The sequence below is a fragment of the Acyrthosiphon pisum genome, chromosome A1 (assembly GCF_005508785.2).
Source record: "Acyrthosiphon pisum isolate AL4f chromosome A1, pea_aphid_22Mar2018_4r6ur, whole genome shotgun sequence".
Lineage (NCBI taxonomy): Eukaryota > Metazoa > Arthropoda > Insecta > Hemiptera > Aphididae > Acyrthosiphon > Acyrthosiphon pisum.
Genome location: NC_042494.1, coordinates 49,759,326 through 49,784,683, shown reverse-complemented (window position 1 = coordinate 49,784,683; position 25,358 = coordinate 49,759,326). Strand labels below are relative to the sequence as shown.

Genomic DNA, 25,358 nt, shown 5'->3' with positions numbered 1-25,358 from the left:
GGACCACGCAGACGTATAGATGAGTTTATATGGTTATATTACAATTATTTGGGCACCGGATCTTAGACGTCCCCTCCCCCACAGTTAAAGAGCTTGTGTCGACGCGTTCGTAACGAGTACGCAACGCACTTTCTTCTAGTACCTATAATAAGTCGCACCTTTTCACTATGTTGTATCCAGCCGGACACGTGTTGTGTTCACCGGACGCCCGGACAAACCGCCTGAATTGGTTTACGTCCGCCATGTCGAGTGTTTGTACCGAGTTAGGGCAGGTTTTCCGAGTGTGGTATTAAAATTATTTGCTGTGCGGCCGCCGGCTCTTCGCCGTGAGTTTTGTTTTCCACGTCACGGTCGTCTGCATAAAATTCACTTTGCTTTTTGGTCGTAATGGTGTATCCGACCAATAATCCGACCATTCACAAAATAGTGAAATGTTTAACTAAACTTATTACTACAAAAAATTGCGGTGCAAACTGCGGACGACACGAGAGGAGGGGGGGAGGGGACATCTAAACCCGGTGTCTAAATAGTCATAATATAATAACCATATAAACTGTATCACTCCGTCCCGATCGTTTGTTTCATAGATCCGCTGTGGTGATCACTGATGTATATTAGCGGTTACTGATGCCCTCGGCTAGCAAATTTTTCATCTATAAGTTATATATTTGATATATATAACGATATGAGTTGAAGTTGGTGTAATCTAATTTTAACCCCAAACAGGGGGGATGTTTTGTAAAAATGTATACCTATCTAAATTATAATTATAAATTATGGCTATGCTACTGTAATAATGTATAATAAATAAATTGTATAATATGTAAATAATTTTATATGTAAATAATTGTATATGTACCTAAATTAATTTGAATAAAATTGTGTAATAATGTATAATAAATAAATTGTATAATATGTAAATAATTTTATATGTAAATAATTGTATATGTACCTAAATTAATTTGAATAAGATTGTGTGTTATGTCATATTATATTATTTGGTTTTTATTTGATAATATTATTAATAGATATGTCAACACGCTATTGTGTAAAATTAATTAATGCGGTTTGTGGAAATTCTATGTATTTTGTTCAGGTATACTGACGGTTTTTTTTAACCAGTGTAAAATCTCACGAGAAAGTTTGCCTTAAATTATCAAGTTTTTTGACTAAGGAAAAAAAAATTTTACTAACAGGATATCTACACCGAAAAAAACAAAAAACACTGCGATATTATGGAAAGTGGGTTCTATATTTCTCCGAATGCTTGATAAATTTATATTTTTATCTAGTTTGTTTTATTTTAGAATACAAGGCTGGGCATTAATGAGTTAAAAAGTTAAAGTTAAGTTTAAAAGTTAACTTACTTTTAACTTTTTAACTTAACTAGTTATTTTTGCTTTTCACTTACTTAACTGTTAACTTAATACATTTATTTTTTAATTAACGTGAAATTAACGAATTCATTTTTCATTTTAAGAAGTTAAGTTAATTTATTTTGTAGCCTATTTCGCTTTCATGTCAAAAAATATTTAGGTACCGTGAATTGTTTAAAGTTAACAATTTATATCATTCAAATTTAGCTTATATGGAAGTACTGCATAAACTATAAAGTATAAACACTATATAGCAGTGACATTGCGAAGTGAAGTATTTTATCGGGCAATTAATTTTTTGAATGACCTACCTGTTAAGGTACCTTGACTACTTAATATAATACTTATTGTTATTATTCTTATTAAATATCATCTTCAGATGAAGTTAATCTAGTGGGTACTACAATTTCTCACTAAATCCAGTACTCACCCAACCGGCACTCCTTTAAAACTATCGGGAAACTGTCCTTTAAAATCACGGTAAACACGCCACTGCTATATACCTAGTCTATAATTTAGTCTTAGGTTGGAAAAAATTGAGTACACTAATGTTGTATAAACAAATTAACTTTTTTTTAACTTAATAAAAAATTAACAAAAAGTGTGTATTAACTTTTAACTTAACTGGGTTAACCTATAGTTAAATAAACTTTTAACTTTAAACTTTTTGTTATTGGTGCATATTAACTTAACTTAACTGAGTTTAAAAAAATCATTAACTTGTCCAGCCTTGGTCTGTGATAACCATGTCCTGATGGACACAACGGTGGATGTAAGGTGGAAAAATTTAAAACTTATGTAGCTATGTTTAGAAATCTGACAAGTGATTAGATTCGTCAAAATGTTATGTTTACTGTCAAAAGTTTTCACCTTTTGATAGTTTTTCATTACGCTTATGAAAAATACTGAATATAAGTATACCATTTCCTATAAGAGTACCAACTAGACTTGATTTCCATTTGATGGATATGGCTACTAATTATTTTCCAAGTATATGACGATAAAACTCTAAAATCAATTTTGTGGAAACAGGTTTTGATAGTTATTTCTTTGTTGGTAGTGTAAAAAATTTTAGGAAAAATCTAAAAAAATGGAACTCCGTAACACATCATGAATTGTGTTAAACGTATCTATGTTTTTAATTCAACAAAAATGGAACACAATTCTACACAAACGATTAATTAATTGATTTATTAATTGATAAAAGAGTTACCAAAAATAAAATCCAATAATTATCATTTCATTATTTCGTTGGTGATTGGAATCTATATCAGCACATATAGGCACATGTGGTGTTTGTTAATTAGCATTTGTGTGAATATAAGATTATACATTTTCGACAGTTTAGTTTTTTAATGATTTTATGCGAATACGATACTTTTTTTAATTTCTATACATAATATGAGTTTTATAGTCACCCCTTGTATAAATGATATTTGAAACCTTTGACATTAATAGGATTATTACAGCACGACCACCCACCCATATAACTTGCGGGGAATTGAAGAGTGAACTATTTTAGCCCACTTGCGAAAAAAAGGAACCGCCTATGGCCTATATTAATTATTTATGATGGCATAATATTTACACTGAACTGGGAAGTATATATTTGAATGTAAGGTAGTTTGAAACTAATTAATATGCATTTGTATTTTACTTTTTAAAATTTAACAATATTGTGGTAAAATCAATTCGCAAGAATTTTCAAAAACCAATCTACGCATAATTCGTGTCGTTTGCATAACATAAATATTAACGGCGAAGAGGGAAACAATATATTTAAGCGGATAAAATTAAAAAAGTATAAAATCGAATTCGCCGACGTGGCTGTAACGACGTGATCAAAAGAAAAACATTAAGTATAATATTATGACGAGAAAAGTTTAACGTTTAAAATCAACATAAATGACGATATTAATTTATTAGACTTCAGCCTTGGAAAAAATTCCCATAGTATGTTATTTCGTTGATTAATGATTATAGTTATTGTTGCAACAAGTATGGTAATATTACATACCTAATGCGGAATAAAAATAAAAGAAAAAATGGCTTTTAATCGTATAATAGATACATTGTTATTTGGAATATAATATTACATCGTGACACGCAGGTGGTTCAATTCACGCTTCCGTAACTCACTTGTTTATATAACACAAAATGGAGTAGAACTAAATAAAAAAAAAATGTGGGGTGAACCTTAGACAGCGAGGTACGATGACGGATCTCACATCGTTGGCCATTCACTCAACAGCGTGTGTGGTTAGGTACTTCAGACTCTCTGTAGATTAAAATCATACTCGCTCATATAAATTATTAAAAATAAAATAGTAATAATCGTCGTAACTTCGAACAATCTACTATTTTTCCACATAGTGGTGTACAATTTTACCCTATGCTTTTAACGCTATGGACGCTAATTATTTTCTCATCTCGGCTTTAGTAATTCTGGAAAAAAATAAATATTCTCAAAGCACTAATGGTTTATAATGCTAGTTCGAAATATTACCGTTTGAATCCGTTAAAGGTACATAGTATGTACTACATACCTACATATTGGTAAGTAATATTATGAAAATATGAACCACCTCTATATATGTTGGTCCGGTGAAACTTCAATGTCCATCATGTTCTAAATCTATAACCTAGCGAATTCAAATTAAATATTACAAATTGAGATTTATAACCACGGGTACGAAGAACTATGTTTAAGTTCACGGACATTTCGATGTGTGTTATTGTTCGGACACCCGGTCTACACGATAATTTTGTGTCACGATCAAGACGAAACTTAACATATTATGTTTTTAATTTTATGTAAAAAATGCGTAATTATGGGTACAAATACCGATTGCCTATGCATATTGTAAGCAAATGCATATTTCAATATTATGATAGGTGATAACTGATAGCTAGTGTCAGGATCTATGTTACTTTTGTAAACATTTAGGTAATTAAGTTACGTTAAGTACTCGTTACTTATAATTAAAAGTAATAAAGTTACTTTACTCATTCCTTAAATACAATTGTAATAAAGCACTTTACGTGTTACTCAAATAGGTAATCAAATTAATTAAGATGTCGAAAAGAAAAAAATGCATTTCAAGAAAAGTTAATTAAATAAAGTAAGTACATTGCAAGTAATTATAATGTTGTCCAAAACATTGAAATTGAATTGTGACGCTGAACAGTATAACGCGTTACTTTCGATACTTCATTGCTATAATAAATTCCATCAATGGTAATATGTAATAGTAAATATTCGATTTCGTGTTTTGTTGATATTATAAACAGTATTGCTAAAAAATTTAAACTATAGGTACATTATAATATTATATCGGTTAATGATACAATATAATCAAATTACATTGTATTTTAAATAATTTCATTATAATCAGGACGATTTTTAAACTTTAGAGAAATTGTTTTTTTTTATTTCATATTTGGAAAACATTTTTAAAAAATGTTATGTAATAGTACATTGTACATAATATATAAATTAATATGTTTAATGAAGAATTCAGATTTTTCGAATTAAAACTAACATTTTAAGAATATAGATGCCGTAGTAGTGGATAAACAATATATAGTACCATTCAATTGTTATTTGTTATAGACATAATATTAGAATAAAATAATTCGGGAGTTTGGTTCATTCAAACGAAATTTTTAATTCGCATTGAGCTAATTTAGTAACGTCCATTAATTATTTAATACGACTGATGAAATATTGAAATAAAATTAACTCGAGTTCGCATTAACGAATTCATATAAATTTAAATATAAAATATAAGTGTAGGTAGTAAATATCTGCATTTCCGGAACAAATATCATACAGGTAGTCCAATTGGGCTCAGCATGATCTAATAATCACAGGGTGTTGGAGTGCATTGTGGGTACTCTACAAAAGTTAAAAGTTAGCGATTCGTAAAAGTCTTTTTTTTTTTTTGATCGCCTTTTGACGTTGTGTTTTATTTTTCATGTATATTATACTTTTTGGAGCTAGCGAAATGATTTTGTCGTTCAGATATGACCGAATAAATACTTTCACAATGAAAATTTTACTGTACCTTCAAAAATTGTGAAAAATCTATTATATGATACATGACGTGTTTATTTTAAATTTAAACGGTTCTTGTGTTTCATTGTACGTTGATTTCATGTTGAAGTGTTACTTTTATTTTTCACCACCAACGAAATTTTTATAATTACCACGATAATACAATATTACCATTTAAAATCGATTTAATCTCTTCTAATAATTTAAACTATGAATGTGGTAAAATTATGAAATTATTTTTATGGATAAAAAAACATTCGAAGTAATAGAAAACGCATTTCTTAAGATAAATTGGCAACGAAATAAATATAGTTGACGCCTACGCCCATCATATACGATAAAATGTGATGAAATGCTTTATACGCTACGAGTATAAAAGTCTCTCATAATATTATAATAGAAGAGATCGTCATATAAAAATAAGGCAAATAATACTATTTGACAGGTTAAAACATGTTGGCAGAAAAGCACATGGTGTTATGCGATATAAATCGACTAAAAATAAAAATATAATATGTCACGTTTAAATTTGAAATAGACGAATGCCAATAAATATCAAAATTATCAATATTAATATACTCAAAGTAGGTATATGAACACAAGAAATGTGGGAGTAAAGTTATGTATATAAACATATTTTATATTTTATAAGTATGACAATTATTATATAACTAGTATTTTTATTGCCCAACGCATAATGGATCCAATTATTTATTACGTTGGACGTTTGACATACAGAACTAAATTATTATAGCTATATTAGTATACATTATACGTTTTTGAAAATGTAATGTTTTCGAAAAACATAAATAAATTATTCCCAACAACACAAGTAAAAAATGTTTAGAGTATCTTCGAAGTATTGTTAATAACCTTAGCATATTATAATGTAATATATATAACCATATAATATTGTTGAACCATAAATGTATAGATTCTATGATTAAAAATATATATATAAGTATGTTATACGGTATTATAAAAACACAATTTTATTAGTTGTATACATATTTTATTCATCTAGTTGAAAATTCAAACCATTTTTTTTAACATAAAATAACAACAATAAGTGTTATTCGTTGAATACCAAATAAATATAATATTTTAAAGTTTTGTTTGTTGAAATCTACATAATGTGCAATGTGCATAGGGACTGTTTTTACATGATTTATCATAATTATTATAACATTGCTAACTGATATAAGTAATTTAAACGATTTTCGATATTTTAGCGAATGTCAAACTTAACCTCAATTCGGTAAGGTCCATTGTATGTTTTTTTCTTTTGTGGTGAAATCAAATCATTGGCAATTATTTCTACCCATTCCTTTTTTAAAAATGTTTCCAAATAGGTACTTGAAATCTTTGCTTTCGAATTATTCGAGATGCAGCCAAAGAATGTATAGTGTCTATTATGCCGAGTGCTGAGAAGTGAGTGAAGCGGGACGTTTGCCTTCAAACTCAGCAGTATCAACTTTCCGTGACTATTTAATATTTATACGTTTTTGTATTCAGTTAATCCGCAGAATGTCGATAAAATGTAATTTAAGTACGACGATTGTATAAAAACATTTCTATTACCTCTCTTATTCTTTGCGCTCTTGTTACATTAAATTATTTTATTTTGAATTTGTTTTATGTAACAAAACTAATTTAACGTACGGGAAATTTAGAATGTGTTTGGTCTTCATTTTTATTGCACAATTTACTCGTTGGGTAAGGCTTTCGTCTTATAAAATATTCAATACGCTAACTCATTATTTTTGTATTTCCATCAAGTTCAAAGTAAGTGTTAACATAAACATCTTTGAATTCCTCTTTTCAATACTTTCCGACACTAATTGGATATTTTATGTAAACATGTTATTATTTGGTTGAAAATATTTTTGTTATAGAAACTTTAATCAACAATGATAATATAAATCGTCATAGCTATATTTTAATGACTGCAACAAATGGAAGAAAATTAAAATGTGAATAATAATATACATCGGCCAATATAGGCATGTAAAATTTAATTATGACCCAAGCTAGCTGCCATGGTGGCATTATATATGCAATATGCATGCCTTGAAAGTGTTTACGCATAAATTTGTAAATATAGTTAACTGTTGCAAAAATTATTGCACGAAATATAAAATAATTTAATAACTTGCGGTGAAATGAAGTTGCCACGAAAACAGACGAATGTTTATTTTCGGCGAAAAATGTTTCGGCCATTTTTCGGCGTTTGCCGAATTTTCCGCGCGTCACAAATCACAATATAAAATATATGGTTGTGTAATGTGTATACGTCTTCTTATAGCGCCGGAAGAGCGGGCTCACGGCCCCCGCTAAAACGTCATCGTCATTATTTACAGTCGTTATACTTATATTTAATACATATTATTATTATACGCGTATGTATTGAATGCAAAGTAAATAAAAAGCGTTCCAACGGCTTCTGGGTGCATCGAATTTTCATCATAAGTGTACACAAGACTTTAATAATTGTAATCAATTTGTTGGAGAAAAAAATCTATGGTTTATTATATTTTCATAACATATTTTAGTCAATTATCGCATACGTAGACTTGAACACATATCAAAAATTGAAATGATCCTTCGAACAAAGTGCTCGGGGTTGATGTTGAGCGGTTTTTACACCACCATATAATATAATAATATTTTAATATACATGTTATTATACACATGTGGCACGCCTGCGGATATAATATCCCCTCAACTCCGCCGTTTTTCGTTTAGCAGTTCGCATAGGTACCTACTATATTTTAATGGTGACATTTTATTTCCTTCCCGTATATTATTATAATATCATCCAATTCGACAAGTCGTCCGGCGCGTATATATACTTGACGTGTCGACGAACTCGAATGTCGATCGACCGAATCTCGGAGATTGCCAACTTGTTGTAATATTATATGCTTTTACTATAGAAAAATAGAAAATAATTATTTCTGGAATAACGTCCGTAGAATACAATTACAGAAATGGTAGTCTGGTCTCCTGCGTCTTATCCGATCTTGAAACATACTCTGTGCTCTTTGTTTTTCCTTAAACCAATATAATTACAGTTCAACGGGGTACATTTTGAAAAAAGAAATATTATATTTATTAGCTTTTAGCGTGGTAGTTATATTGTAGCTCAAACGGGGTATCTACATTGTTATTACCATTATTATTGTACATCGTGATAACATATGCAGTAGATCGAGCTGCAGTAGATAGTAGTCGTAATTAGCCATGACCACCGACTATCTGTATGCAGCTTTTGTCAACCATTTTAGGTTGAAACTGGCATGGTGGTACGACTTTCGGGGGGCTCTATATAGTCGTAAATCATCAGGTACCCATAACCTCGGTAAACAAAATAAACCCAACGGTGTATTCGATTGAAATATGCGGACGAAGCGCAATAATAGTTATTTGGTTGTCCTTGAAAAATGAAATTTTCTTACACAATATATTAGCTTCCACGTAAAATTACGTTGATGAACCATTTATAAATAAAACGGTACGATCACTAACATTTTTCACCCATCAGACCAAAATAAATTGTTCGTACACAACAAACCACACGGCACAATTTGTTATGCCTTGATTTCCATAAGTCGTATGAAGAATGTAATATTACATTTTGTCTCTGCAGCTTACTATAGTAATATCGAGAAAAAGTCACTTGGTAACTTTAAACAGAACTCCCATGATATTTATACAACTTTATAGATATATGTATGTAAATATATAAAAATGCAGTAAATATATACTTACGATAACATTAACAATAGCATTATTAATGGACAACAATCAATAATTTTAACTTTATTTGTTTTGTGGATTTATTTCTATTTTGTTACATCAAATTGTCGTTAGATAACATAATACAAGAGTTTAAAATAATAAGAACGTCTTATACTTTTGTTTTCATTTCTTTTAAGATTAATAATTGAAAGTATTCACGATAAATTAAATATTTAGATAAAATAATAAATAATTACGTAAGTTTGTATCAAAGCATTCGCGTACAGCGTTAAACTATACTATCGGTTCTAGCTGTTTTTACGTTTAGTTTATTAATATAGTTACCTAATGTGAAATCTATAAGGTGTCATAAAATCGTAACCACTGTAATAGACTACGCTTTTTCGATATGGGGTAAAAGTACGTATACGATACGTGTAGAACGTATCTTTACTTAGAAACGTCATATCAACAAAAAGGTAATAATATGTTTAAGGTTTTCATAATACAACTCAACGAAGAATAAAACACGTGCTTATATTAGACCACAGGGCTTACACATAAGTCATCATCAAGCATAAAATGGAAAGGATTGTTTTAATTTCAAATATAGGTACGTATAAACCATATAGTAATGAAACAAAATTGTGTCTCAAATGAATTAATAATAATTATAGGTTGACAAATTAATGTAAATTTCAAAAGTGTAAATAAATACAGATTTATAATATAATACGATGATCAACGGTATTATACTATTATAATATTACGGTACTATCTAAATATTATATCGTGTTATGTCGGTGTCGAAATATTAGAATAATAACTAGAAAACTAGCGCTTCCATCGTTGTCGGATGGTAGGTAAAAATCTATGTTTTTCGGACTTCGTATTTTGAAGAGTAGAGGTAATTTATTACGAAAATCTAAAAATACTAGGCAGGTATCGTATAATTGCTTCCAATATAATGTTCTTTATTAATGATACTTTATTTTCAGTCGAAAGGAAAAAATAAAAATCTTGTCCGGAATTTTTGAACATATTATTTTCTCACGAAATCGCTTTAGATACGAATAATGCAATGGAAATTATACAGACGTGATTACATAAAAGTAGTCTAGACATGATTATTGATAAACATTTCTTCACGTTAGACCGAACACGAAAGTAATTTGGATTTCATTTAATTCGAAATATTCATTAAACGTATAACTATATTCGTATAAATTCAGTAGTTTCAACAATGGGTTTCCGTTTTCCGTATCATCCTGTTTATTAAGAAGAGTTTTGAAATAACTTCATGTTTAAAAATAACAATATGTTTAGTAGAATGAATGAAAATTTGTAGTTTTTTCATTCTGAAGTCTGAACTCTGATGTATTTTGTCAGTGTAATAATAAGTAGGGAAACACGTGTTGTATTATATTACATATTATTAATATTATGTTTATAAAATATTAATTATTGTTTAGTCCGAACCCTCGTGTTCGTGGTTTGTCCTAAAAAATTGTATAAAATCACAATATTATACCTATCTATATGCATATATATATATATTTAAAAACTTAAACGCCCTATGAAATACTAAATATTAATTGCTTTTAACCAGAACAATTTATTTTCATTTCAGTATAAATTTGCAATGTTTTAATATTTTCAAAAGTAAAATGTAATCCTAACATTGTTTTTCACTTTCGTAATCTTACGAACTCCGAAAAGGTAAAAGTTTTAATAATCTTAGACGTGTGTTTTACGGGAAAACAATGATTATATTGTTTTGTTAATTCGTGGGAAAATATACATACCTACATATACAACTTAAACACATTAAAGACATTTTTTTGTTTTTTTTTATTAAACAAATAATTTATTGTCAAATTTCTTTCGAAGTGGGTGTGTAGTAGACACTGTAATGTCCAGTAAACATATACAATATTATATATTTATTTACTTTAAAGCAATGCCATATTTGAGGGGGGATTTTGGGGGTTCAATTATTTTAAGAAAATATATAAAATGGTTTTAAACCCATCCCGAAGATTTGTTCCAGCTATGGCCTTGCATGCTTTAAAGTAGATAGTAGATGGTTTAAATCCACTAGCCATTCAGTTAGGTGCAGCGATATTATTTCATACTTCAATAAGAATTAAAAATATATTCACTGTGATCTGAAAGTTTATGCAAGTCATGTTTGACGAATAATATTACAAAGGAAAATGCGTTTTCTTGGACTGTCGAGTCTGAGCGTACCAACACAGGTGCACCTAATTTAGTAACCCGAGATTTGCATTTAATATTCGTGAAAGTTCTAGACAACCGTGCAGCCGTTCGTTATTAAAATTTTACACTTTTCGTACATACGTTTATGTATTAATTATATCGTCATTATTATCTTAAGTCTGCGCCACTGTGTATAGTTACGTCATCACGTTTTGGGAAAAAGTTTGCACGGTTCACAATTTCGTGATGTCACCATACTAAATTGCGCCTCCAATAACCTGTTGCGCGCCCGTTCGGATATTCGTACGTTTCGCAGGTCTCTATCTTATTATAATCTATACACGCGTATTGTATCGTTTCTATAAGGCCATATCTGGGCGAAAAATTGTGAAGTTGTGGCTGGGGTAAGAGTAAACCACCGTGGAATTTTTTCCTCCATATTTTGAACAGCCTAACATGTATAATATTAACCATATTAATATATTATATATCGTCACGGTCGGTTGCGATTGTCACTTTTTTTTTACCATTTCATCTACAACCCTCCGTAAAGAAGTAGCGGATCCAGATATGCTGATTGAGGGGGATGGGAGGGGGGAGGTTCATAAAATATTTATATGATACCTACATCAGCAATATATTATATTTTCGAGGGATATGTAGGTATATTATGTGAAATTCTATTGCAAGAAAACATGTCTAGCTTATAATACTTAATATTGCAATCATATAAACAATAATTGAAATTTATTAGAATTATGTAAAAAAATATGGCCCAAGGTGGGTTGACCCTATCAGCCAGTTTCGTATCAGACACTGTGGAGTTGTAAGGACAATAGCCATTTATAATTGACTTTGGAGTGTGTCCTTCATTGTGTGTTGTAGTGATAAATAACGTGTCACTCAATATTATAATACTAACATTTATGTTTAATTAATAATTGTATGCAATCTATTCATTTATTCATTATGATAAAAACAAGATTCATATTTTTCTTCTCTACAGTCTACTGTCTACACCTTTTCACAGTAATATATGGAACAATATATACCTACCTAAACACACTTGGAAATAATAATTTCATTGTTACAAAAAAAAATTCTTATTAGACGTGATACAAAAATAAGAATGACATTTGTATTGGATCGATTTAAGATTACACAAAAACAAAATGTAAATTTAACAAGTTCTGAGAATTTGAGCAATGGATTTATCGTATTATACCTATATAATTGTATTTTCTTCGTTCACAATGAAGTTTTTGCTTTATGGTTACTTAAACATTGTATAAGTTCAAATTTATTTGTCAATGTTATTGTTTCAGCGTCTATTGTGGAAAAATATGAATATAATGGTTGTTCGCCTTCGCAGTTTGTAATCGGTTATGGGACTTTTATTATTGAAATAATAACATCAGCAATTAAGAATAAAAAATACAGTTTTCCTAGATGACCCTCGGACCCCACCTACTCCGTAGAATATAGAGTCCCAGTACCAGTAGTATAATAGTATACTGACAATGGATAATGGCATAGTTAAAAAATATATTTATCTTTAATGTTAAACATATTTAGTTATGAAAATATTTTTATAATGATTGGATAATTGGATGTTTGTATGTATGTATATTGTATATATATATATTAGCTGACACGGCAATGCTTTGCTAGGTTTTTGTGATTGTTCAACTCCTTTTGGGTGTAACATGCTGTGCAATCAAACCAGTAGTTCCTGAGATTAGCGTGTTTAAAAAAACAAACTTTTCAGCTTTATAATAGTACCTAGTGCTAGTCAAAAGTGGGCATTAACTATTTAAAAAGTTAAAGTTAAGTTGAAAAGTTAATTTTTTTAAAACTTTTTAACTTAACTAGTTAGTTTATTTTCCAATCAACTTATGGACTTAACTAGTTTAATTTACAGTTGAAATAACTTAGCTTTTCTCAGTTGATTTTAAAAAAATCCATCAAGTTAAAAATAATTTGAAATTTTTCGTTTAAACGTAAATATTACTATATCAGTATAAAATAAAAATAATACAATACAAAAACACAAAAATTTTTGTTCTTTTTCTTGATAACATAATTGTGTGTATATTAATATATTTCATCAAGTTGTAAATTATATATTATGCGAGTTGCAATTATAAATGTTTTTAATACAATTAATAATTTTAAAATACAAATTGACAATTGTAATGTTTTAATGTTATATAACTTATAATATATATGAAGGTCATGTACTCGTCTTCACGTATCAAGATGTTTAATTGCTATACGATATAAAAAAAAAAAATATTTGTTAAATTATTAATTTAAGATGAGTATAGTTTAAATAAGTAAATAATAGTAGGTAAAGTAAAAGTAAAAGGGTATACAGTGATAATTATGATACAAGTTCAATCAAATTGTTTTTTTATAATTTATAAATTAGAAACTAGAAACACAAATTCACTCTTTATGTGATTTACATACTAATAAAAAAAAATAGATTAACTTTTTTTAAACTGATTTAAGTTAATATTTTTTTCTATATTAACTTTTAACTTATCGATCTTGTGTTCTCTTAACTTAACTTAACTTGAGTTAATTATTTTCATTAACTTGCTCACATTTGGTGCTAGTACCCATACAAAAGTTAAATATACAAATGTATATATATATATATATATATATATATATTATATTTTTAACATTATTATCGTACCAAAAACAACAAATTATATTATAATGATAATAATATTACAATAGTAATACTAAAAGAATTATTATTATTAATAATAGCACAGTATCTTAATAGAACTATCGATTGACAATAGTTTTTCTACTAATCGATGTTTCTTTTGCAAATTTTTAATTAATCACAATTAGTCAGCCATACGAATAATAGACTATAGCATACTACCGTATTAATACGTCAATATCTATAACGATAACAGGATAATTTTTGGATGTATAGGATTTGCAGGTGAAATGGTCTCAAAACGTCGCCGACCGTCCACAGGTTTCTAACAATTTCAAAGTTCACGGATGGCTGTGCATTGGTAATAAGTTACATAACAAGTTCACTTGAAGATACCTTAGTGGCAGTTAATAATTACCTAGTCTGCAGGCGAATACTCGGTGGGGCTTTCGTTCCGTTTTGTTTCATCATTTTTATTTTTAATTCGAAACTCTACTGCGAAGAAGGTACAAAACAAACGGCACGAGAACTTTCCGACGCGGTCCAATGTCTGGGTGAATTTGTACACATTGGCGCCCACTACTCTCTCCCCTCCTACACCGTGAGCATCAACTCCTGTCATCTACAAATCGGAACGCATTAGTCGCGACTTTGTTTATTAGGTACCACCCTTCAGGTTGCTCAAACGTTTTCATTTCGACGACCGTTTCGGTGAAACGTAGGGGTTGTGCGGTGTAACAATAATAATATGCTACTCAATTAAATATTATACTATATATCACGCGCATTCGTTTTTCCGCTGGAAAACCACAAACAATATTATACACCTACGGTATGTAGGTAATAATAACAATAATAATAATAATAATAGAATAGTATTATTACGACAGTCGTCGATTATTCGTAAAGCTGTGACACGTAACCGACGTATTTCCCTAACTTCAGGAAAACATTGCTTCAAATTCGTTTTCGAACAGCCTTTAAACCAATGGCTTAATATTCTAGGCAAAAACAAAAGTTGTCGACAAAATGATTTAAAATGATACTCAGTTGTAATAAACAAATCCCTTCATTTTTTCAGTAACTAAATTTAGATTAATTAATACAATTTTAGAACTTTTGATGAAGTTAATAAAGTTATTTAAAATTATAACCGAAAATTTGCTTGTAGTCGAAATACTACTCAGAGCGACTAATATTATCTTAATTATTTCGTTTTATATACAACTCCCAATTCATATGTCATGATGCTCATACCTATAAAATAATAACTTAATTTTGTGTTATTATTTTTTAAATTTGTTTTTTCACAGGTACTTTAATAATATTAATTGTATACAAAAAGGATTATAAGAACAAAACTATATTAAATATATTACTGGTTAGTTTTTTGACGTTGAATTTACATTTTTACCACCCTATTTATGAGTTTTTTTTTTATCGATATTACTTATTAGAAGTTCTTATCGCGTTTAAACCAAAACAATAAAACTTATCCATCTCACCACAGTATTTTTTCGATATTAAGAATATGTTTTTTGTCACGCATGCACCAAAAGTTTAGTTTTAGATGACCGTTGAAGCATTGGAAAGCGATCTTTTTCCGTCCAGCGGGCAGTAAAATGGGAATCCCCGTATTGCCGGGTGTTAAAGTGGAAATTCCAAAAAGTGCCGGGTGAGAAAACGAAAATCCCCATAAGTGCTGGGCGCGCATATCACATAAATCCCCTGCACAACCAGGCAATGAAATCTATACCACTGTCCTTACAAAACATAGACTTTTGGTTACATCTTATATTCATATTATAAACTCTATGCTTAAAATAAATAAAATTAAATCGTTTCTTATATGAAATTGTTTTCGTAGAATAGTCTGGTTGCTGCATAGATCTCTGCATTACCTTTGCCGTGAATCGTGATCGATGAACGCAGAGGCGTGACAAAAAATAGTAAGTGTGGTTCGAGCGGGAAGGCAATTTCAGTATTTGGCGAAATGCGGCCCTCGCCCGCGACTGAAATAGCTCACTTCCCGTCGTTGCCACATAATATACTATTTTAATCTTCTATGTGAAACTATTTTCATTAAAGTGATGTCACATCCACAGTGTTACTTCCGTCTTATAATAGTATTACAAACGTTAAACATTGATAATTTGTGTTCGGGAGAACTGATGTTGTGTAATTAGATTTGATATAAATAATATGTCAACTCTCTCTAATAAAGCTTACAACACAAAATTGATTCAAATATGTGTTATCTCGTACTTTGAAGACAGAAACAACACGTCAAGTGGGTTTTGCGTCCTCTTAATTTAATTAGAATACATGTAAATTTAAAATTTAAATTTTAGATTTTCGGTTTTACCCATCAAAATCATCATAAATAGACTACCTAATACCTATGTATGTTTGCTCTTTGATGCATGTTTTAATTATATATTTATAATGGAGACCTTATAGAGTTTTTTATTTCCTACTTTTGAAAGTCTAGTAACACTATTACACTTTTTAAAGTCTTTCACATTTTGTAAATATTAGAAAGTTTTAAAATTAAAATAAATAATTATGCAACTTTAAAATGAGGTTTGTTTATTTGGAACGTTTTAAACTATTCGTATAATGTTAAAATGTAATAATAATAATAATAATAGTAATAATTATAATTTATTAGCTGCATGGAAATATTATATCTGTTAAACCAAAATACTTAATTAATTTATTTAATCCTGAACATAATACTTTTTTGTTAGTATTATTATGTAATATATAGGTTAAGAATAATAATGTTCAGTTTATTCCGGAATAATATTATGAATAATAATTAATCATTGTTCTTATATTATAGTTTTCAGCTTACTAATGGGAAGTTGAGGGGTTTCATTCTAAAGACATGTTATATCATTTTCTATTGTTTAGAACGTTTTCGAAATCTTTTTTTGGGGCCAAAACGAACGGCTCTAGTTTAAAAGAATTCGAATTATAAGTGTTTCATGTTATTCAGAAATATATAGTACTCACGTGGTCATTAATCATCGTGTTGTGAATTGTGGATTTAGCCTTCCATAAAATGTTCGTTTCGTATGATTTTTAATACAGCTCTTTGGTGGATAAATAAACCCCAATAAACACGTAGTATTTTTCTTCGTCAAAAAGTTTATCATGATACTATAATAGCAGTGTAGCACCTAGCAGCTTAACACGTTGAAACGTAATAAATTAATTTCGAAAAGTACTTACATATTTTTTTCGTTTTAAATTGCAGACGATCCGATTGTCAAATTTTTTCCATCGCATTATTAACGCAGGTAATAAGCGATCTTTTAATGCGACGAGAAGACTCAAAACTTGGATGAGAAGACTATCCCATATTCCCATAGCTCCGGATCGCTTAAGTTATCTTTATGTAATTCTCTGTCAAACATAGAAATGTACGTCTCCAATAAAATTTTCACTGGAATAATTTTTGATAATATGTTTTCAGAAAAAATAACACAGTGTAATATCATTAAAATGAAGTGCCTAAATAGTATTATAATATAAATTATTTTTTATCGCTGTAAAATTCCCCTCCATCGAAAAATACAAGAGTTACAATTTCGTCTATGAAGTAGGTAATATAATAATAATATGCACTGTACAAATGAACCAGCCATACCGTGCGTGCATTGCATTGCAATTCAGTCTCGTCTTGTAAGTTTACCGCACCGTCAAGTTTTCACGTCTCATCGGTTGTGGCGATATTGTTTGCGTGCACAATGCAAAATAATAATATACATATACCTACACGTGCAGTATAAATTATATTATAATAATATTATGGAAACCGCTACCATGGTCCGGGAGACCGATTCGTTTTACAACGGGTACACCTACCTAGATAGGTACGCCGTCAAATTTTCGATGAGAATTAAATACGCGGAAACTCGACAGTGTTTCTATTTGATATTTGGTACCTATACTCGTGCGGCATCGATTTTTATTTTCCTCGGGCGTTATCGTGGGAGTCTCGTGCACTTCCCGACTCGGGTCGGTGCGGTTCTGTGGATCGTCGTCACTAAACGGAGTTAACACAAAACCGCACTATTTTCGGTACGATTGGTCGTCGGGTATTAGATGTCTGTGTAATTTTCAGATAGCACCGCTGGGCACGAACGAGACAGAGTAATCTGTTAAAGGACCGCACCCATTCAACAGCGATGGCATTTTATAATAATTTCATCGAAACTAGTCCGGACGAACTTGGTTTTTATTTTGCTCGATGTAGTTGGACGCATGATTGTATATAAGCAGCTCGACACGTCTGTAATGATCTGAATAAAATTCTGAGTCCTTTTTGTAAGCAATTTTTTTTTTTTTTCGTTAGGTGTTCATATTTTTTTTTTTCATAATGCTATGGTTTATATAACTCTTTAAGGTACCGGACTATTATATTCCATGGAGTGGGTAGGTCCGAGGGTCTTTTTAAGTGACTGCAATTTAAATTCTTAATTCCCGATGTTAAATAACAAAAGTTCCTTAACCGACTACAGACTGCGGGGGCAGACGACTATTATTTTTATATTTTACTACTATATAGACGCTGAAACAAAACAGGAATAATGAGAAATAAATTTAAATTTATACATGTAAATAACCATAAAGAAAATAAAACTTTATTATGAATGAAGAAAATACATCTATATAGATAATATAATACGATAAGTCCCCAGGAGTTGTTAAATTTAAATTTTATTTTTGGGTTCTCTAGAAACAATCCAAGTATACAAATATGGTGATTATTTTTATTTCACGCCTAATAATAATATGAAATTTTTGTTTGTGTAATTGTAATGGTTAGGTATTTTCTTCTATATTTGTATCGAAACTAGTACATTTTGAGAAGAAAAATAATGCATTTTTTTTTCATAAACTCATTGTAAATTTTCAAAATGAAAACTTCAAACTGTTGAAATACCTACTCAAATTTTATTACACTAGTGCTTAAGTTTAAAGTTAAGCATCTTGCTGCCTGGAAACCAATTATAAGATTAGTGATACTACCTAAACTCAATTATATAAAGTCATATAATATTCTAGTTTGAAGAAAAAAAATTACAAATTATTTTGAGTAAACGATGTAATCATAAAATTTTGTATTCTCGGTTAATTGTTGGTGCTTTTTATAGTGCACACGATTTAGCTAACGTTTTTAGTTAGCGCCAACGAGTGCGTTTTTTGGTAGTTAAAACTCTTAGACTATTAAATAATGAATATTAACTTTTTAGGTATTTTCATGAAAATACCATATTATGCTTATTAAATATAGAATTATGCTATAATAACCATATATTTCCCTTTATAGTACACTATATATCCTCAACAGTTGAATATACTGGTTTGGCAAATATTATGCCCGCGGTTTAATTTACAGAATCATGGGACATACTATAGGTATCATGAGTTTTACTTTATGAGGTCACATTGGTGGAGGTAATTTAATTACCCGTCTTAACATGTTAATTTTATAAAATATTTTTTTTTGTTTTATAAACTAGCTATTCTTTATTATCATACATTACACATGTAATGAAAAACACATCAGTTGATAATATTGCAGTAGATACTGTACCTGTGGTTTGATTATGTCATAGTAAGTTCAAGTTTAAATTCATGCAAGGGATTTAATTACCCGGTATAAAGTTATATTAATATACGGTAAATTTAGCATAACTAACATATTATTGGCTTAGGTTTTTTTCTCATTATTATTTGTGATTCTAATAAACAGTCGGTTCTATAAGCCAGTGGGCTGTGACTATACTATATTAATTGGTACTCATTCTAGTAAACATATAATCATTTTATGACTTACATACTTCCTCGTATTGTTATTGTACGAATGGTTGGCGTAATACATTATATTATAACCATAAGTAATAAAACAAGCAATAAACTATACACTAAATATCGAGAACAAATATTAAAAACGTACGTATTTTTACCAGACTAATTTTGTAAAAAAAATTGTAATTTATTACCGCTCCCTTCATTTACCTGTTGTGGGATCTTTAGAATTATGATGTTGTTCAAAGCACTAAATTTAGCGTGTGTACGTGACGGACAAATCACAAATCTTGAAGTTTATAATTTGTTCCTTACGAATAACACAAAACTTAGTGGAATGTTAAAAAACGTAAAGCGTGACAATTTAATTTACAATATTCATATTTATAAAAACACACACACACACACACACACACACACACACACACACACACACACACACACACACACACACACACACACACACACACACACACACACACACACACACACACACACACACACACATCTGCACACGTGTGCCAGTTTTAACAGTTTATGGTTTACTGGTTTAGAATTGTGTGATGTATTATCGTCTGTATTAGTTTTCATAGGATCCATTAAGAGAATTGAAGTTTCAGAGTAAATAATTAAAACTTTTAATGGTAAAAGTATTAAAGTGCGATTTTATCGTAAAAAGAAATGTAATTTTAAGAACTAGCGTTTTAATTTTCACCACGCAATTAATTTTTTATTTTTGAATAATTTAGTATTCACATTCAGCGTGTTCGAAATAAAATTAGTATAGTGGGAAATTAATGAGTGCACAGATTAATGATTGTACGTGTGATCATTGAGTATATAATATTACAAGCAATAATGATAATATACTCAATGGTATTTAATATAACCTATAGTGAAGTATGCAAATGCTTTTTTATTGAGTGACTTCTCTCATGGTTACCATGTCCGTAGTAAATATAGTACCTTAAAAGTATAGAATAGTACCTAGTTATCAACATTATTTATAATCGTTTCCTCTTGGTTTTTGATCACATTATATATTCTACAGTCACCAGATTTTATACTTTTAAAGTACACTCCTATGTATATTTCAACAACCGAACTAAATAGGTATATAATACATCCATATAAAAAAAAAAATTACACTTACAGAAAAGTTGTATCACTACCACTCTACCGAGATAATGTAATAGTTGATTGCATTATTAATATATCACATTTCCTCGTGTCATTAAACTCATCGAAATGTATCAGAACATATTTTTAATTTATTTAATAATTGATATTATATAAATTGTTTGTAACAGTATTTTAACATTTCAGGATTCATTAATCATAGCAATAATAGTGACAAAAATAATAATATTAATAATTTAATATATAAAACAATTTGATTGGTTTTCAGATCTAGTCTGATGTCTAACTTCGGTGATATGGACAAGTTTCGGTGGTGGAAAAGCGCAGCGATGATCTTGATATTTATCTTGGCGGTCCTGCCGTCTCCGTTGGCGACTGGTTCTAACACTTGGCAGAAACCAGGTTGCCACAAAGTAGGTGAGTACACAGCACAATGACAACAAAAATCATTACCGTATACCACACGGTAATCGACTGGTACCCGCATAGACACAAATCTTCACTAAATATCGGGGTCGCTCGACAAGTTAGTACCGAGCAACATATTCAGGGCATAGTCTAAGCTTTAAATATTCTTGCGAAAAAAAAATAATTCATAATTCTACGTTCGATATGGTTTATTATTTTTATACCAAAAGTTGATGGATGTTTTTTTTTTTTTATCGACAGAGAATAGATAATATCCAAAAAAATAATGAAAAGAAAATTATACATCTAACACATGCATAAAATATAATATTATAACATGTACCGATTTATGCCCTTCAAGCGTCTGATCATTAAATGTAATACAATAATATAACACCATACGATCAATGGTGTGATTGAAATGAAAACAGCGAAATTGTGTACATTTATCTGTCATTCTATCGGCCGCGGTCCTTCTCGTTCCGTTAGTATTGTTTATTCTAAACGCGACGTTTAATCCTGCGACCGGGTCGCCGGTTGACGCCATAAATACGAGAAGTCTGTATAACATTCGTTCTTGTTTCTTTTTACTCTTTTGTATCTGTATCAGCTGTGTATTTTTTTTTATATACAACTTTATAGTTACTCACTTAATATTATTGTAACAATCAAATTTTTCGAATTTATTGTTTTCATTTCTTTTTATCAGTCTCATATCCGAATGATAGCCCGCCCACGTGCAGTATAAGTGTTTTTTTTCAAACCATCACAATGGCCGAGCCGCCATCTGGGACAAGCATCATTCGCATGCCATCCTCGTAACTGCCACTGGTGTCCACGACACTTCCACGATTTTTCTCTAGCGTCCGCGATGCAAATTTAATTGAACAGTTCTAATACAGGGGATAGACGAAACGCGTGCATTCTTTTTGTTACCTTAAATATAATAAATAATATTTAGAATTTTTCTTACTTAGAAATTTAATTATTTTTAGGTAATTGACCGAGAAATAGTCATGTTTTATAATAATATATAAGTCAAATAATTAATGAAAGTATCATTCATAGAATTGTTTGGTATTAAATCATAATACTAATATGAACAGTTTCGTCAGTAGAATAAAATTAATAAAGCTTAAAATGTTTTTTTATATATTATATAGAAAACGTGGTACAATATTGTTTTGTCTTAGAACTGTTTCATTTTAAAACTGTGATATATTGTGTTACGATTACAATTAACATCGACAGACTATATAATATTACATTATTAATTGGTTTTATAAACAATAATACAATTTATGTTAAATTTTAATGGTTGTATTAAATAATCATATTTATCTTTATAATATGTTATAAATATTTAGACGAAACCGAAAATTATAGTATGTGTATCAAATTTCATTCCATCTTTCAAAAACATGAGGTAGCTATATAATATATATTGCGATAGTTTATTTTTTAAATATTTATTTTTTTCATGACCGTATTCATATAGATCATATCAAGATAATAATAATATGACGTAATATTATCAAATATCATGTAAATAGTATACGGACCATTAACGTGATATGATAATATTACTATCGTGTTGTTTGATAAATGACGACGTCTATCATATACAACATTACCATATTTATACAAATAAATATATATAATATATATGCACTTCTGAAAAATATCGTAAGACTATATCGACGCTTCACCATCATAACCTCAATACCTCCCATCTCCACCGACATCACCACCACCACCGCCACGAATACCGTCTGAAGTGTATCGTGTAGTGGGTTTAAGAGTTAAACACAACAATGATATAGGAAAATCGAGTGGATTGTGCTAGAGGTGTGTCTGATTAACTATAACACCTAACCATTATATATAATATACTTCATTAAAATTCACGAGTATTATAATATCATTGTTAGGTTTAACAATCTTTAATCGGGGTTCCCCGCTGGCGTTTATGCGCCGGCCTAACCGTTGTTCAATTAAATCCTCCAGTTTTGACCTACCGCTTATCGCTATTATTGTTAATTCGTTTTTACGACCTCCGATATAGAGCAGCACGGAAAATCAAGTTTCGATTTTATGTATTAATATTTAATACATAATAATAAACAGTGTAAGAAATAAATTTAGATCATAAATTTTCATAGTTTTGGTGAAAAACTTATAACCAGAAGTTAAAAGTCAATTAAACACTATATTTTGTTTGCGTTATATGGTATGTTGTTAAAATAAAAACAACGGGAATACGCTGACTTCCGGTGCTAAGCCACCACCAAGGCGTCTAGTAGAACGATAGAAAGAACCATTTCGTGAATTAAAAAATATGCGGGCAATAATACATTACATTATAAAAACTACAGAATTCGATTCTTCGCAATATAGTCCTGGACAGTCGTTGTAATGCTGAAGTTATCATAATAATATCCTCACACCACTCCACTGGTTTTTTGCCAACCAACCGGACCAAGTTGGTCCATGCCAACCAGTCGTGGTCACCGTAATTTATTTTATAATATTAAAAACACCGAACACGACGTAAAAGGTCATCGCATCGCTATGATACTATTATTGTTATTATATTTTGTCATCTCGTTGACAGGTCACACGAGGAAGATCAGCATACCCAACTGCGTGGAATTCCCAATCACGACCAACGCGTGCAGAGGGTATTGCGAATCATGGGCGGTGCCGTCGCCGGCGGACACGGTAATGATCAACCCGCACCAGCGTATCACGTCCGTTGGCCAGTGTTGCAACATCATGGAAACTGAGAACGTAAGTAATTTACGTTAGTATAATAATAATAGGTACCGTGTAATAATATAACAATAACGTGCGTGTGTCGTATGCGCATCGTACGTGAAGCGTAACGTTAAAGCACTGACAGGCAGTGGCGGAACCAGGGGGGACAAAGGGGGCATTCGCCTCCCCCCACCCCCCAATCAATGTAGTTTCCCTTGGTTTTACTGCACGGTGTTTAGCCGATTTTGTAGCAAATGTATGTACTTTTTGTACTTTTGTCCCCTCCAAGCCACTCCCCCCCCCACAAAAATTAAGACCTGGATCCACCACTGCCGTCAGGCCACGCTGGCTCCGTCTTGAGACTTATTCACGGACTTATTCCGGATTCACTGTGAAGCTATACGTCGTGTGTCTTGTCGTTCGATGGCGTGGTAACTATGTTCACAACTGGTAACCATGTCGGTTTAAAAGTTGAGCTGTTGTTCATTCTTGGTTTATTATAATCAATCGAAACTTGGTTATTTCATGGTGCCAAAAAAGTCAAGTCAAATCACAACGTGATTTGATTGACACGACACAACACGGCAAAAATTCGTATCGGATCTTGATGACTTTTGAGTTTTTATACGTTTAACGACGAATCTTACAAAAAATATTAATTACATAATAAACAAATTGCGATTTTTCCCGCCGACGAAAATTATTTATTTGCAAACGCGTATTATGGTTTACGTTTCCACGCGTCATTTGCTTATTACCGACTCACTTGAGCTGGATAGTTACGTACTGGATATATTAAGTAGAATCATTGTTGACGCAGTGAAAAGGAAATAAGTGTCCGGAAAATACGAGTACATAATAATATTATACTATGGTTGGTTAATTTATTTTTAAGCAAAGGCTAAGGTTAATGAGTAAACCGCAGTAGATAAAATGGACGTGATATAATTATCTAATTTTTAATTTATATTTTGTATTCCATATTGTAGTTGAATACAAACAATAGAAAAAAACACACGTTTATATATTTTGTTTTATTTTGTTTTATTATGTATATTAGGTTTCTAAAATTAAATGTTCTATACATTTTGTTCAGTTTCAAATAGTTTATTTCTGTTAATAAACCGAATAAAAAATGACATAAAATAGGTACTTA

At 30.2% G+C, this 25,358-nt stretch overlaps 2 protein-coding genes across 3 annotated transcripts in view; both read left to right on the top strand.

The window, feature by feature from the left end:
- Positions 1 to 792, top strand: part of LOC115033728 — a 10,940-nt gene extending 10,148 nt beyond the window's left edge. The window contains exon 2 of the mRNA XM_029487217.1: positions 1 to 792. Coding sequence (XP_029343077.1) covers positions 1 to 19 — 19 coding nt within the window. The 3' untranslated portion in view covers positions 20 to 792.
- LOC100306981 (glycoprotein hormone-alpha2-like) overlaps positions 1 to 25,358 on the top strand; it is a 65,547-nt gene that overhangs the window by 25,995 nt on the left and 14,194 nt on the right. For both annotated transcript variants that reach the window (XM_029487218.1, XM_029487219.1), the window contains 2 exons: positions 21,306 to 21,454; positions 24,060 to 24,235. In XM_029487218.1, the coding sequence (XP_029343078.1) occupies positions 21,316 to 21,454; positions 24,060 to 24,235 (315 nt within the window). In that variant the 5' untranslated portion in view covers positions 21,306 to 21,315. The remainder of the gene's footprint in view (positions 1 to 21,305; positions 21,455 to 24,059; positions 24,236 to 25,358) is intronic.